Below are 13,812 nucleotides of genomic sequence, written 5' to 3'. Positions count from 1 at the left end.
ATGAGTCGACACAGCTTATCTCACATAGTTCAGTGGGCTACATACTGAATTTAGAGGATACAAACAAATTATCGACCCTATTGCACTACAATCGATCCAATACCATGGTTGCTATGGATACCATCAACTAGAAGACACAATGGTGTTTTCTTTTTACAAGTATCACCTTGCTCACATTTTTCACATTTGTGTTTGTGTTTGGATGTAGTTGTATTTCGTTTGTACATCAGCTATCTCACAGAACAGTATAAAAGAACAGTGTGTAGGCCTATATGTTTTTCTATATATGAACAAAGCTTACAAGGCTCTCAAAGAGTTACTTTTATTTACTAATATGACCATATATTCTGAAAAAAAGGGAAATAAAATGAATAACTTGAGGTATATGCTTCATATATCTTATTTATTATCAGCATTTTGAGTCACACTTTAAAAACAGTCCTCTGTAGCTCTCTAGTAGTACTGTTTTCTGAGGGAGGACACCATTTAAAAATTAAAAGAATAGGCTAATTAATAGCTTGCACTACAAGATACACCCACTATTTAACTCTTCTGCTACACCCTGATATAATTACAAATGTTGGAGAAGGAAAAAACAACAAAGTGAAGAATATGCCCATTGTTTTATTTATTTAAGCCTCCTTAATGTGACGGTCCTCTGTAGCTTTCTAGTAGTACTGCTTTCTGAGGGAAGAAACCACCACTGCCAGGAACTTCTGAAAAGCCGCGTGTACCTCAGGAGTGAAGGCTTTACGCAGCTGGGAAGCAACCACAATGGTCAGGCAGTCGCCCAGGAGCTGTAACACAACACAACATGCATGAGATATCATGAACATGCTAAATAAATACATAAATGTCAATAGAAGCCAGTACCATCAGTTCAGCATTGCCTACCATGAAATTGTCAGGGTCCACCTGCAGTTTCTCAGAGTGCAGCGCGCTCAGCTCTGCATATGTGGCCTTGATGTTGTCCATGTCCTTCACGGCTTTTTCCAGAGCTTCCATGATGACTTTTCCATGAGACGCAACCCTTGGATTTGATGTGATGGCAGCAGCATTGTAGAGGTTTCCAAATCCACCGAAATACCTCTGAGTCCAGGGGTACACAATCAGACACCTGAGGGAATATATAAATAATTGATTTGCTCTTGAAAATGTTAAATAGCTCACAATTACTAAAGAAGAGACATATATATAGTGTCATATAATCTTGCACATTCTTTAAGGGAGTAAATATCAGAAACATGGTCATACCTGGAAAAAGCTGCTTGTCCAACAACTGCATAGTCGATCTTGGAGAAGATGTCCTGGATCGTGGTGCGCTCAAAGTCTGTCCACACAACCATTTTGCTTTGTTGAGTTTTTCACTTGTCCTGTTAGTCAACAGGTCACCGCGTGCAGCTTTTAAAGGTCTGTTTTGCTCCACCCAAAGATATGCAATTGGGTGGAGTTAGACAGTGGGATGTGTCAGTCTGGGGTTTGGCAGGACTATATTCACTTCACCATCAAACTGAATCAAAGAAAATGTGTCTTTTTTTCGTTATCATTGAATCATGAATTAAATTATAAATAATTTTCAATTGTCACTTTCAAAATCTGCTAATTTAGCCTCTGACCACTCAGATAGCTAGTTGTGTCCACTCAGGTATACATGTGAGCCTCATTAGCTTTCATTATTTTATGTCCTGTTTTTTACGTTTCACTGCAATGAAGGATCACCTCTGTCTAAACAGGAAATCTCAACTTGTGAGCTCTTTTGTGAACAAAAAAAGAAAAAAGTAAAAATAAACCCACAGATATCCAGGAAACATTTATTGCTCTCAGGGTGGATCCACCTGTTGGAAGTTTAGATAAGGCAGAAACAAACGTCATCCTCAAACCTTAGTTATCACAAGTTTTAACTGCCTGAACAAACGGCAGTTAACTGCAGAATTTCAATTTGGAGTAATGACTCCTTGGCAATCTACATGTCTATATTTAAATCATAAATTTGAAGTGAAATTACATCAAATTTTGCTTGAAAGAATTAGACCAAATCCATAATGTTTTTAATTTTTTTTACGGAAAAATACACGACATCTACACAAATTTATGTTAAGGGCCATATGTGAAGCATTTAAGATAAGAAACTAAGATTCAACCATCTCATCCATCCATTCATTCATGTTAAGAGATATATTCTAAAACACTTCTTCAGCAGAGAATCAGAGAGGAGAAACACACAGAATTTCTTGCTAGCAAGGGCAGCCTAGAGTGAGACTCAGAGACTCGCACTGAGGACTTGCCCTGGTCCTTTATTTATACACTTCAGTGGGTGCTTGTTTGGTGTGTGTGTGGTGTGTGTGTGTGAAGGGGGGTCAGAGTGTGACCCCATAAAGACTTCCCTAAAACTGCTGGTCTGGAAAGTCCAGCAGTTCATCAAACCAAAACCACTTAGACTGGAAACAGGTATAACTACGTTAATCCTACCGTAAAACAATAAAACAAGGTACGAACTTTCTCATGCTCCTAGGATGTGGGGGTGAAAGCCAGAACACCCTGGAATGTTACAGACTTCCTAGGATGAGACATCCTTTCAATAAACACAAATGGTTACATGTAGTATTCTACCATATACAAACTTATATCATTAAAAGATTATACTGACTACTAAGTACAATTTTCCATTGACATTCCCTCCTGTTGTCAGTATACATTTAAATGAGATATCAGTATGTAACATCTTGTTGTACATTTTCTATCACATCGTCATTGGTCACACAAAGTCTTCATGTTCCAACAGGTCGGAGTCATTATCATCACTTGTCACGGCTATGTAATCAGCAACAGTGGAAAATATTATGCGGTTAATCAAGAGTTTTAAACATGGCAGTATACACGTTACAAAGACACAAAATAAAAGTAGAAATATCCCAACTCTGATGAGTAGTCTTTTTAGCACCTGTAACCAGGAGCTAATGTAAAGCCAAGAAAACCTGTCACTTGTATCGCTTACATAGTCCTGATTTTGGGCCTGCTTTGATTTGTCTCAAAGGCGTGCTGGGCATATGAGAGCAGACATAATAGTCTGTATTTGCCGATTCTGTCTTTGTCTTGTAAAGGTGAGCATCGTAGTCAAGGTAACCAGGAGGGTCCACCTTCCCATGGCTACGTACAGGTCCGTCACACCCTACTACTTGGTTACTCTAGAGTTGGCCAATGGCTGGAGGTTGAAGTGCGAGCAATTCCCTACGGGCGCCCAATCAGCACTTCCCCCTCGCCACTGAAGCAACCAAGTGAGGGTGAAACTTTCCTCTACTAGTTGATTTCTGTGAAGGAAGTGGAGTCCTCTGGGACCTCAACCTTTTTGCAGTTGCTCTGATGTATCCAGGAGGGTCTCTCCGCTATTTTGCAGGCAGTTGGAGTGGTCAGAAGCACTTGAAATGGCCTCTATCAACCCCCATCACCTTGCTTTAGGCCTTCGTCCTGCGATAGGAATATTTATGACTCTTCTATTGTCCATCCTCTGCAGAAAAACCCCTCTGTGGAAAGGGTACTGGGTCCAGTTATCTTACTGCTGTTATGATCCCAGTAGTCTTCAGAGTGTCATCATATGCACAGTACAGTGACACAGCATTAGGTGATGTTCATAGGAAACTGCTGTCATCACCACCATAGCTTCTGGTTCATGTGCTTTTCACAGAATCATGATGTCATCCTCGGACTCCCCCTGCGCTGTCGATGGAGCTTGGCACGCTCCCCTCATCCTTCAGGTGCCTGTCTGTTGTCCAAAATCTCCTCTGTTGGCCTCTGGAAATCCCCCTTGGCACAGCTCTCATTCCAACGCAGTTTCGTGGTCCTTGCTGTGGCTCCAAAGTCTAATCTCATGATGGGCCCCAACCAGCTTGACCTTTGACCTCAACCACTGCCTGGGCTGTCAGCTATGCCTGGAATGGTTCTTGTTTCTCACTGGGCCTCTGAAGATTTTCCAGGAGATGACTGCTGCACCTGTATTTCCTTGCTAGGAGGAAAAACTTCTATTTGGAGAGCATGTCAACAATCATCAAACCACATTCTTTAGTTCAGTGAACTTCACTTATAGGCCATCAAAACCTCATCTGAGCATGGATGCACCACTTGCATAGGTTTGATACCCGTTGAATGAACTGTTAATCACACAAATCGCTGCAAAAATCATTTAAAATATAGTTTAATATAGTTTAATGTTAATTCATTGTTCATGTTAATCCTGGACCCCTCCTCTTGACGCATGGACACTCCCATGAGTCAACTCATCAAAACCAGATTCCTGTCTTAAAGAAAAAGGTTAGCTAGATCATGTCCCAGGCAACATCAGGGCGTCTCCTCCTCTGGAGCAGCACCACCCCGGACCTATAATCCTGCAATAAAAGATGTTAGTGTGTTTTGCATATTAAGTTTGCTTAACACCTGGCTCCGCCAGGAGCCTGCATACACACCATCATGGCCTGAAAAACAAGATCTGGAAGTGAAATCAAACTTCACACTTATAAACAATTATATCATAAGAGTAATAAAGCATTCAACATCAGCAAGACAAGTATCATGTGCAGGTTTTTTCAAATCAGTAAACTACAAATATTTCCATAATTTGCCTCAGACATGGATCATCCCATGTACTCAGTCAACATTAATGTAATCGGTGACTTCCCTTAAGCAAAGTCACTCCACTCATGTATCACTAGGAGCTCAAAAATGGCCAGTTAATGAGCTCCATGTTCAACTATTCCATAAACACTGCATCTCTTATTTGTTTTTCTCATGTCACTTGTCCGCTTCTGCTGAATCCTCTACATGTACTCTTAGAAAAACAAACATTAGCAACACACATTGACCATCCCGGTGGTCAGACGCAGGTCGACAGGTTCCAGAGGTGCTATAAAAGGACCATAAAGTTAACCATCCATAGCTGTGGAAAGAAGTGACACTAGTTTTCAACACAGGAAATTTCTCACGTGTCATTCACATTGTCAAAGTAACCTTCACATTTTCCCAAAAACACAGTGTAACAGCATCACCACTCATAACCTGTAAACACAGTTTTATTCACACATAAACCCAGAAATCCTGTAGTAGGAAAAAACATCAACCAGCTGTCCTGGTATAAATCACATGATCAATTCACATGAAGAACTGTAATGCTGTAGAAAAGAAAATGCAAATGTTAGCGCTGCGCAGATGTATACACTCTTTCTCACAGTTTCCTCTGTGAGCAACACAAGGTAGTGAATAACACCCCTGGTAGATGCACAGACACAGAAAGTGGCATTTAAAAGGTTAAATCGTCACGCAACCTCGAATGTTGTTGTCATCTTTCTGCTCCTGTAAAAGGAAACACACATAGATTCATCCACCCTTTTGGCCTGTCTAGGTGGAGGTTAACCTTGAGTAGTGGTCAAGCCTTGTCAGCTTTTACCAACCAGGTTTTTTTTTTTTTTTCTTTCACTCATTCATTCATACATTCATTCTTTCTTTCTTTGCTAATAGTGGAATCGATCGTCGCATTACGTTTCCACTCTCAGCAAAATGACGTCATTTCAAAAAGAAAAAGAAGAACTTTAGATCGGATTACCTCGCTGAATCCTTTTTAGGCAGGGACTCTCATTTTCTAATTGTCCCAAATAAGTGGCTTTCTCCTGAGCCCATTTTAATGTGGAGAAACTCACTTGTAACAATTTTCTCGACGACGTGTCATATAGCGCTTCTAATCATGCAGATCTGCTCAAACAGAGATTATCAAACAAAACTTTCAGTGCACTGTGAAAGTATCAAAATAAAAAGGCCTTGTTAAGTCATGACACAAGCTCCTCATCTCAGGAGGGTAAATCATACCATTAGCACGGTTTATCATCATACTAATTGGCAGGCTCAACTTCACAACAAAAGAAAAATCATCAGCTAGATTCACTCCAAACCAACCATCAGCTGCACAACACACAACATAACCCTAATATGTTATGAGTTTAATCCCCAGGTCTGTGCTCTTCACTCATTTAGGCCACACACCCATTTTATTCAGTTTTCCTTTTTCCCTTCATCATAAAACATGTGACATGTTGTCAGCTATTTCACAAAAGACGTTTGTTCTTACGTATTCAGAGTTGTGTATCTGGGTGCAGGATTCACTCACACATCAAAACAGGAAACTCAGTGTTTTAGAGTCTCCACTCTAACAAACTCCAACACATCTCATTCACTCGTGCTAGAATTCAGTCACCTTTCCTTAATCTAAGAACGATCAACTAATTTGCATATCAGCTATTAACCCACTAAGATGACAGGACAACAGAAATGCATGTTCAAAATGTTATCACAAAAATAGAATTTCCCTCATACAGTAAATTATTTGTTCTGCATCAATCAAGCAGGAAGCATCTCCCAATTTACTATATTAACAACTAAATTTATTGTCTGATCACTGGGTGGTCAAACCAGAATCCTTTTTTCCCACAAAAGTTAAACTGTTGTCCTGCAACCTAGAGAGTCAATTTTGCATTGGATAAATTCAGCATTTGATAACAAGTGTCTGTTAAATTCACACTATTTTAACACTGATAAGAGATAACAAGCTGATCTTCATTGCATGTGTGTTTGTGTTATTAGGCAGGTTTAATGCATGTCTGTGGAGCTGCATCTCCGGCAGAACATGTTCTTAAAACTGCCTTTCCTACACATTTCTCTGCGATTATTTAATCATTTTGTAACTAATGTGCTATGAGCCCATTGATCTTTGCATCACTTCTCGTCACACTAAGTGACTTGGACAAGATGGCAAACAGACTCACATGCTTAAAATGTTGTCTAATCTTCATGAGCTCTCTTGTATTTGAAAGTGTTAGTAGGGTTAATGCATGTTCTGCTTGTGTGTGTGATTTTGTATGTTTCTTTTTGCAGTGTTTCAGACTCCTTCACAATTTCCCACTTAAGCAGTCAGTTTTGTTTTTCCCAGGTTTGCTAACCCAAATTTTGATTTCCCATATTGAAAACAAAATTCCTATGTGTTCTCACCACTCCTCTCACTCTGTTGTCCTCTCCCACTTCAACAGTCCAGTAGCAGGCAGTTCTCCTTCAGCTTTGTCCTGTGTTTCACTGTCTCTTCTTGCCATTTTCTCCAAAGGTGGCAAATGTCAAACTCCAACAGTCTCCTCAGTTCTCCTCAAATGTTCTTGTCACATGCACAGTGAATTTGCAGCTTGTTGGGAACACAGTGCCATTCATCCAATCAGGCAGGATGATGGGTTTGCTCTTCTTCTCTGATGCTGTTTGTCCACACTGCTGCTGCTTGCTGGGACTCTTTGCTCGGGAGTCTTTGCTCAGGACTCTGCTGCTGTCTCTTTATCTGCCATGTTATTGCTCTTTGGAGCTGCATTCCTTGTCTTCAGGGAGGAGTGAGAGCTCGCTTGTGAGTTTGAGAGACACATGGTGCTGTAAATAAGTTAGCCAGAAACTTGGCCTGAACGTTTCCAATGATGTTAAACTATAACTTTCTTCCGACCGCTGCATGTGGAAAATTGATTCAGGTCTGCTTGTCACCTGAAAGTGACAAACTAAAACATTTTCATTATTATTATCACTGCTTAATCAACACACACAACTCTCTCTCTCTCTCTGTTTTTGTGAACAGTCCTTTCTTAAAAGCAGAAAATGAGATTGTAGTTGCTCTTGGCTGATCAACACAAAACCTTTTTCCTATGATTATTTTTCATCTACAATGTAAATTTTGTCTCTTTTTCACTCTTTTTTTTTTTTTTTTTAAATAGCTGGTGACCTGCAGAATCACCGCTCTCACAATCAGAGGCAATTACTTTTACACAGCGCACAAAAACACTGTGACGTCAGACACATTCACACTCACTTTTTCATCTGCGTAAATAAATCACTTGGCCAATGGCATGTGCCATGGTGATCCATAAATATGATCACAAATATATTGAATTATTTTCAACCCAACAAAACAAATAAACAAAAACATAATGCTGATGCTATGAACACGCTACACACATGAGTCAAGATGCAGGAAAACTGCTCACGGAAACTCTGCACACTCCAGTTATCACAGTTATCATAGTTTCGTTTCCCTCTCTTTGAAGAGTTCTCAGCCAGATCTCAATCTGATAATGTGTAGCTTGCTCATCAGCTCAGAAGAGACCACAACGCAACCTCACACAGTGGTTGCGTGCTTTGCCCCACAGTGGCAAAGACTTGCACTTTCATATTCAATTCAGCTTCTCCATCATGTAGTTTTCAGCTGTGTCATACAGGGTTCAGCATATTAGTTGTTTTCATAGGTGTGCTCTATATCTCAACAATGGCTCATATTAGGATGACAGTTTTTCAAACAGGTCAAATGCCTCTATGCACGTAATTAGTTAAAGTATTTACCTATTTTACTTCAGATGTCATTGTACTGAATTTGAGCAACCCTAAGCTTAATGCAGATTACTTTCAACAATTATCCACCTCACATCATGACTGACTGAGGTGCCTCCTCATATTAATATTATTTCATCATTAACACCAGTTTACAGGTTGTTATCCTTGCTATTATTAGTATGAATACATTAAAGATAAATTGTAATTTGGCCTTTTGTTTATTCTCCATTTTCAAAGATTTTGCTGGGCCGTCGCTGGCACGCTTGACTTCAGAGTGGTTTACTGATACGGCCTTCAACTTCACCCTAACGGTGAAGCGGTATCAGTTTTATGAGATGAAACTCAACCGTTCTCCTTTGTCACCAGTACTTGAGCCTCAGCAAAGAAAACAAAAATGGAAGTAATTCAGCAGCTTATTGTGCTGTAAAATCAATTATTACTTCCAGACACACACACATATAGACATTTGCGCGCTAATTTGTCACGAAGTATTTCACGGCTACCTCTAAACCCAGTCTAAACACAGTTCCTTTTGGCGAACTTAAACCTAATTTGTCACGAAGTATTTTCAGCTACCTCTAAAACTAGTCTAAACACAGTTCCTTTTGGCGAACTCAACCTATTTTATCACGTGACTTTTTTAAACCTTTGCGGCCGTTTTATATACCAAAATAGTGTTTCTCACCCTCCGACGTCTCACTGGTGATTCGGATCATCAGACTGAATCCCAGCGCCGTGGACCAGGCCACCGGCCCAGACCCGAATTCAAGTCCTGGGGCTCTCTCCTCGTCTAAGAGGGCTGTGCACAGGCTTCAGTGCTGGTTCCCCACGGCGTCAGGAATCAGTGCTGGATCTTGGAACAGAGTCACAGATAACAGTTCTGATGTTTTCTGCTCCGGCTACGAAGGACCAAATAATGTTAAGAGATATATTCTAAAACACTTCTTCAGCAGAGAATCAGAGAGGAGAAACACACAGAATTTCTTGCTAGCAAGGGCAGCCTAGAGTGAGACTCAGAGACTCGCACTGAGGACTTGCCCTGGTCCTTTATTTATACACTTCAGTGGGTGCTTGTTTGGTGTGTGTGTGGTGTGTGTGTGTGAAGGGGGGTCAGAGTGTGACCCCATAAAGACTTCCCTAAAACTGCTGGTCTGGAAAGTCCAGCAGTTCATCAAACCAAAACCACTTAGACTGGAAACAGGTATAACTACGTTAATCCTACCGTAAAACAATAAAACAAGGTACGAACTTTCTCATGCTCCTAGGATGTGGGGGTGAAAGCCAGAACACCCTGGAATGTTACAGACTTCCTAGGATGAGACATCCTTTCAATAAACACAAATGGTTACATGTAGTATTCTACCATATACAAACTTATATCATTAAAAGATTATACTGACTACTAAGTACAATTTTCCATTGACAATTCATTTGTTCATTCATTCATTCATTTTCTCCACCAAGGATGTTATTTTTTGGAGCATCTGTGTGTGTCTGTAGGGTTGTGTTAACAGTCCATTAAAATTTCACTTCCATCCACCAAGATCAACTTAATAGCATAGCATCAAATAGCCCATGTACAATGAAATTGTGGATTTATTCATGATTTATAGCTGAAGAATGTACAAACATTCTTAGAACTCAGACACTATGAGTCTCACAAGTACAGTGGCTTGCAAAAGTATTTGGTCCCCTTGAACTTTTCCACATTTTGTCACATTACAGCCACAAACATGAATCAATTTTTTTGGAATTCCACGTGAAAGACCATTACAAAGTGGTGTACACGTGAGAAGTGGAACAAAAATCATACGATTCCAAACATTTTTTACAAATGAATAACTGAAAAATGGGGTGTGTGTAATTATTCAGCCCTCTGAGTCAATACTTTGTAGAACCACCTTTTGCTGCAATTACAGCTGCCAGTCTTTTAGGGTATGTCCCTACCAGCTTTGCACATCTAGAGACTGAAATCCTTGCCCATTCTTCTTTGCAAAACAGCTCCAGCTCAGTCAGATTAGATGGACAACATTTGTGAACAGCAGTTTTCAGATAGTGAGCTCCTTTGGTGGGGGTTTGCGCTCTTCAAGTGCTTCTTGATCATTCCTTCATGCACATGCACATGCTACTTTGCTTCCATAGTTTCTCCTCTAGAATAGTGGAAAGAAAGTGTAGTAAACATACATTTAGTTGCTTTTCTGACTAAATTTTTTCTAAGTATCCAGTTTTACATCAGAAGCATTACTTTATATAGATTGTTGATATTTTCTGATTTTTGAATTTATATAATAATGCGTCCAAAATCTCCTGTGTAAAAAGTGGTTTTATCCACTGTTAGATTGCAGCTGTCAAAATATAAAAAATTAGCGCATGCTTGAAAAGAAAATGCCTTGTTATAAAAAAAACCTCTGATATCATTAATTAATTGTTTTCCATTCTGATATCTGTTTGCAACATAAATAAATACGGGATTCACTAATGTCTCACCTTAAAAACTGAACTGTCTATCAAAGTTGATTATTTCAGATGATAAACAATTATTTTAATAAACAGTCAAAGTTAAAAATACAGTTTTCATTTGTTAATGTAACCCATGAGCCAAAAACATTGCAATTTTAGGTATTTATTAAAAAGTATGTTACTTCATGATTTTCTATTTTATTTTTAAAATATATATACACACACACACACACACACACACATAGATATACATATTTAGTATACACATTCAGTAATGCGCATATACTCTTATATTGTACATATATTTATTCGTATAATTGTCAGATTTACCCGCTCTTATATTTTGCTTGTTCTTATGTTATTGTATTTTTGCACACCTCTGTTGCTTGTGAAGCTCGCACGCAAGAATTTCACTCGCATGTACTGTACCAGTGTACCTGCACATGTGATGTGACAATAAAACTGATTTGATTTTGTTGTCTAGAAATACATTTCCCTTTTCCACTCTTTGGTTTAGTTGTATTTCTTTATTGTGTGCACTAACTTTATAGGTGAACACCATTTAAAACTCTTTTTCTTCAGTAGTTTTCAAAGCTATGTTGGGCCTGTCCAAGAGCCTGTTGCTATCTCTGAGGTGTGTCGGGTGTGTCCGTTTACTGTTCTACATATAAAAGCCTAAAGCTTTTCTGGTGGTCAAGACAACTTCAAACAGAAATCCAACAGACAAGATGAGTCTTTCTGCTAAGGACAAGGACACAGTCAAAGCCTTTTGGGCTAATGTGGCTGGAAAGGAGGAACAAATCGGCTGTGATGCTGTCTCCAGGTAAATATGGATTATGACTTATAATCTACGAACCCAAAAGGACTGCTTTAACCTGCTCCTTTTTTAAAAATATATGTACTGTTAACTCACCTTACATTTTTATCCAGGATGCTGACAGTGTACCCTCAGACCAAGATTTATTTCTCCCACTGGAAGGACCTGAGCCCCGGCTCTGCCCCGGTGAGGAAGCACGGAGCAACTGTGATGACTGCAGTTACTGATGCTGTCAGCAAAATTGATGATCTCACCGGTGGTCTTCTGAGCCTCAGTGAGCTGCACGCCTTCACTCTGAGAGTGGACCCTGCTAACTTCAAGGTACTGACATACAATAAATTCTGAAAGTGGTCCTGATTTCGTTGTGTTTTTTTTTTTTTAAATTAAGGTTTAGTTGCAGTTTCTTTGTTTCTAAGCTTAATGTACATTTAATGTTTAACTTCTTGTAGCAGTACTTAATACTGAATCACAGTATTCAAATAAACAGAGATAATTAACCCTGGCATGCATTTTCTAACAGCATGGCGTTTTTTAAAAATGTGATCTTCATCTTTTCACAGGTTCTTGCTCACAACCTCCTCGTGGTTCTGGCCATCGTGTTCCCCAACGATTTCACTCCTGAGGTCCACGTGGCGATGGACAAGTTTCTGGCTGCTGTGGCTCGTGCATTGTCTGAGAAATACCGCTAAAGTGTACACATGAGCAGATGTCTCAATTTGAATAATGAAAAATAATAATAAAATGAAAATCAAACTGTTGTGATTATTTTTATATTCTTCTGGTGTTTGCAAACAATAAGTTAAAAGGATTTAAAAGCTTTCTATTTCAGGTCAACAACACATTGGCCCACATCTACATCCATTTTTAAGAGATGTAGACTGACCCTAACCTTTGGTATGATTATAAATACTTGACTGTTTGTAGGGGGGTAATAAGAAGACTTTGCAAAAATGTAGTACGACTTGACAAAAACCAAGCAGAAGTTTTCCTTGTTGTTTACAGTTGTTTAGTTCTTCCCCTAAGCTTATAACATATCTGAAGCTACATACATAGACATAGAGAAGTCCATTGAAAACCTGAAGTAAAATCAAGATCTGAATTTTTGTCCTGCGTTGAATCAGAGCAGTTGGGACACTTTTACTTGACTTTCAAATTCTGCAGTGGTTTCTCTTTTCTATAGTTATTTATAGCGATTTAAATAATAATAATGATTATTTTCCAGTTATCCTTGACAGTGTAGTGGGTGGGGCTGGATCCTATCTCAGCTACCACAGGGCGATATCAGTCTGGCTGCGAACCAGACTGTGTGGAATGAGGAAGAGGACCCAAGCAGACACGCAAGAACAAAACTTAATTTTAATAGAAAACAAGCTGTTTTTTTAGGCTGGCAAAAAAAAAAATTACAAAGAAAGGGCATGGGTAAAACTAAACAATAACCTAAACTGGGTGAACTAAAATTAAAACATGAAAAAGCCTTAAACATGGAGTCCTGGCTTGGATACATGGAAAGACCTGGAATCATGACGTGAACTTAGCAGACAACCTGACGACCAATAACTGGAAACACACAGACTAAATGCTCACATGAGGTGATCTGGGGAAGTGGAAACACAATTTAAATTTTATTTATTTAGTGCCAAATCACAACAAAAGTCGCCTCAAGGCGCTTTATATTGTACAGTAAACACACTGAACATAAGAACACAAGACCTCTTCAAAATAAAAGAAGAAACATAATTAGACACAGACATGACAACAAGAACTTGACAACACAAGACACGCAGGCATGAAACAGATGAAGGGCAAAGGAGACTTAATACAGGGGTTGAAGACACAAAGGGGAATCTAATAAAAAAAAGTCTATAATGGCAACCTAGGCATAATAAATGAACTTAGAAAACCTAAAGGACTTAAGCAAACACGGGGAGAACATGCAGACACACAAAGAAAGGCTCCAGTTAGGTGGCGGAATCAAACTCAGCGCTAATCACCGCACCACCGTGTTGCCATTGATGCATGACTGTTATCTGTTAAGTGGCCAGTTACTGAAATTAATAAAGAAATATCATTTAGTCACAGAAAAACTGGACACTAAGTTATTTCCATTAGATAAAACAATCATTTTCAAACAAAACAATACATTA

The 13,812-nt window shown here is 39.2% G+C and overlaps 2 protein-coding genes across 2 annotated transcripts; one reads left to right on the top strand and one right to left on the bottom strand.

The window, feature by feature from the left end:
• Positions 1-651: 651 nt before the first annotated feature.
• On the bottom strand, positions 652-1,346 carry LOC146519829 (hemoglobin subunit beta-like). The gene is made up of 3 exons (XM_085157938.1): positions 1,255-1,346; positions 895-1,117; positions 652-797 (listed from the first exon to the last, which is right to left on the bottom strand). Exons 1-3 carry the CDS (start codon positions 1,344-1,346, stop codon positions 669-671), a joined length of 444 nt encoding a protein of 147 aa, XP_085014064.1. The 3' UTR covers positions 652-668.
• Positions 1,347-10,454: 9,108 nt separating this feature from the next.
• On the top strand, positions 10,455-12,421 carry LOC146519828 (hemoglobin subunit alpha-2-like). Its single transcript, XM_085157951.1, has 3 exons — positions 10,455-11,674; positions 11,782-11,989; positions 12,229-12,421. Exons 1-3 carry the CDS (start codon positions 11,580-11,582, stop codon positions 12,355-12,357), a joined length of 432 nt encoding a protein of 143 aa, XP_085014077.1. The 5' UTR covers positions 10,455-11,579; the 3' UTR covers positions 12,358-12,421.
• Positions 12,422-13,812: the final 1,391 nt, after the last annotated feature.

This window comes from Neolamprologus multifasciatus, chromosome 4 (genome assembly GCF_963576455.1).
Source record: "Neolamprologus multifasciatus chromosome 4, fNeoMul1.2, whole genome shotgun sequence".
Lineage (NCBI taxonomy): Eukaryota > Metazoa > Chordata > Actinopteri > Cichliformes > Cichlidae > Neolamprologus > Neolamprologus multifasciatus.
Note: the sequence above shows the minus strand (reverse complement) of the source record. Positions and strands in the feature narration are given on the sequence as shown.

Coding starts and splice junctions, on each gene's coding strand:
- LOC146519829 (XM_085157938.1), bottom strand. CDS start 1,346: ATGGTTGTGTGGACAGACTTTGAGCGCACCACGATCCAGGACATCTTC. Junction 1,118..1,254: donor GGACAAGCAGCTTTTTCCAG/GTATGACCATGT, acceptor ATATTCCCTCAG/GTGTCTGATTGTGTACCCCT. Junction 798..894: donor TGGACCCTGACAATTTCATG/GTAGGCAATGCT, acceptor GTTGTGTTACAG/CTCCTGGGCGACTGCCTGAC.
- LOC146519828 (XM_085157951.1), top strand. CDS start 11,580: ATGAGTCTTTCTGCTAAGGACAAGGACACAGTCAAAGCCTTTTGGGCT. Junction 11,675..11,781: donor GGCTGTGATGCTGTCTCCAG/GTAAATATGGAT, acceptor ATTTTTATCCAG/GATGCTGACAGTGTACCCTC. Junction 11,990..12,228: donor TGGACCCTGCTAACTTCAAG/GTACTGACATAC, acceptor ATCTTTTCACAG/GTTCTTGCTCACAACCTCCT.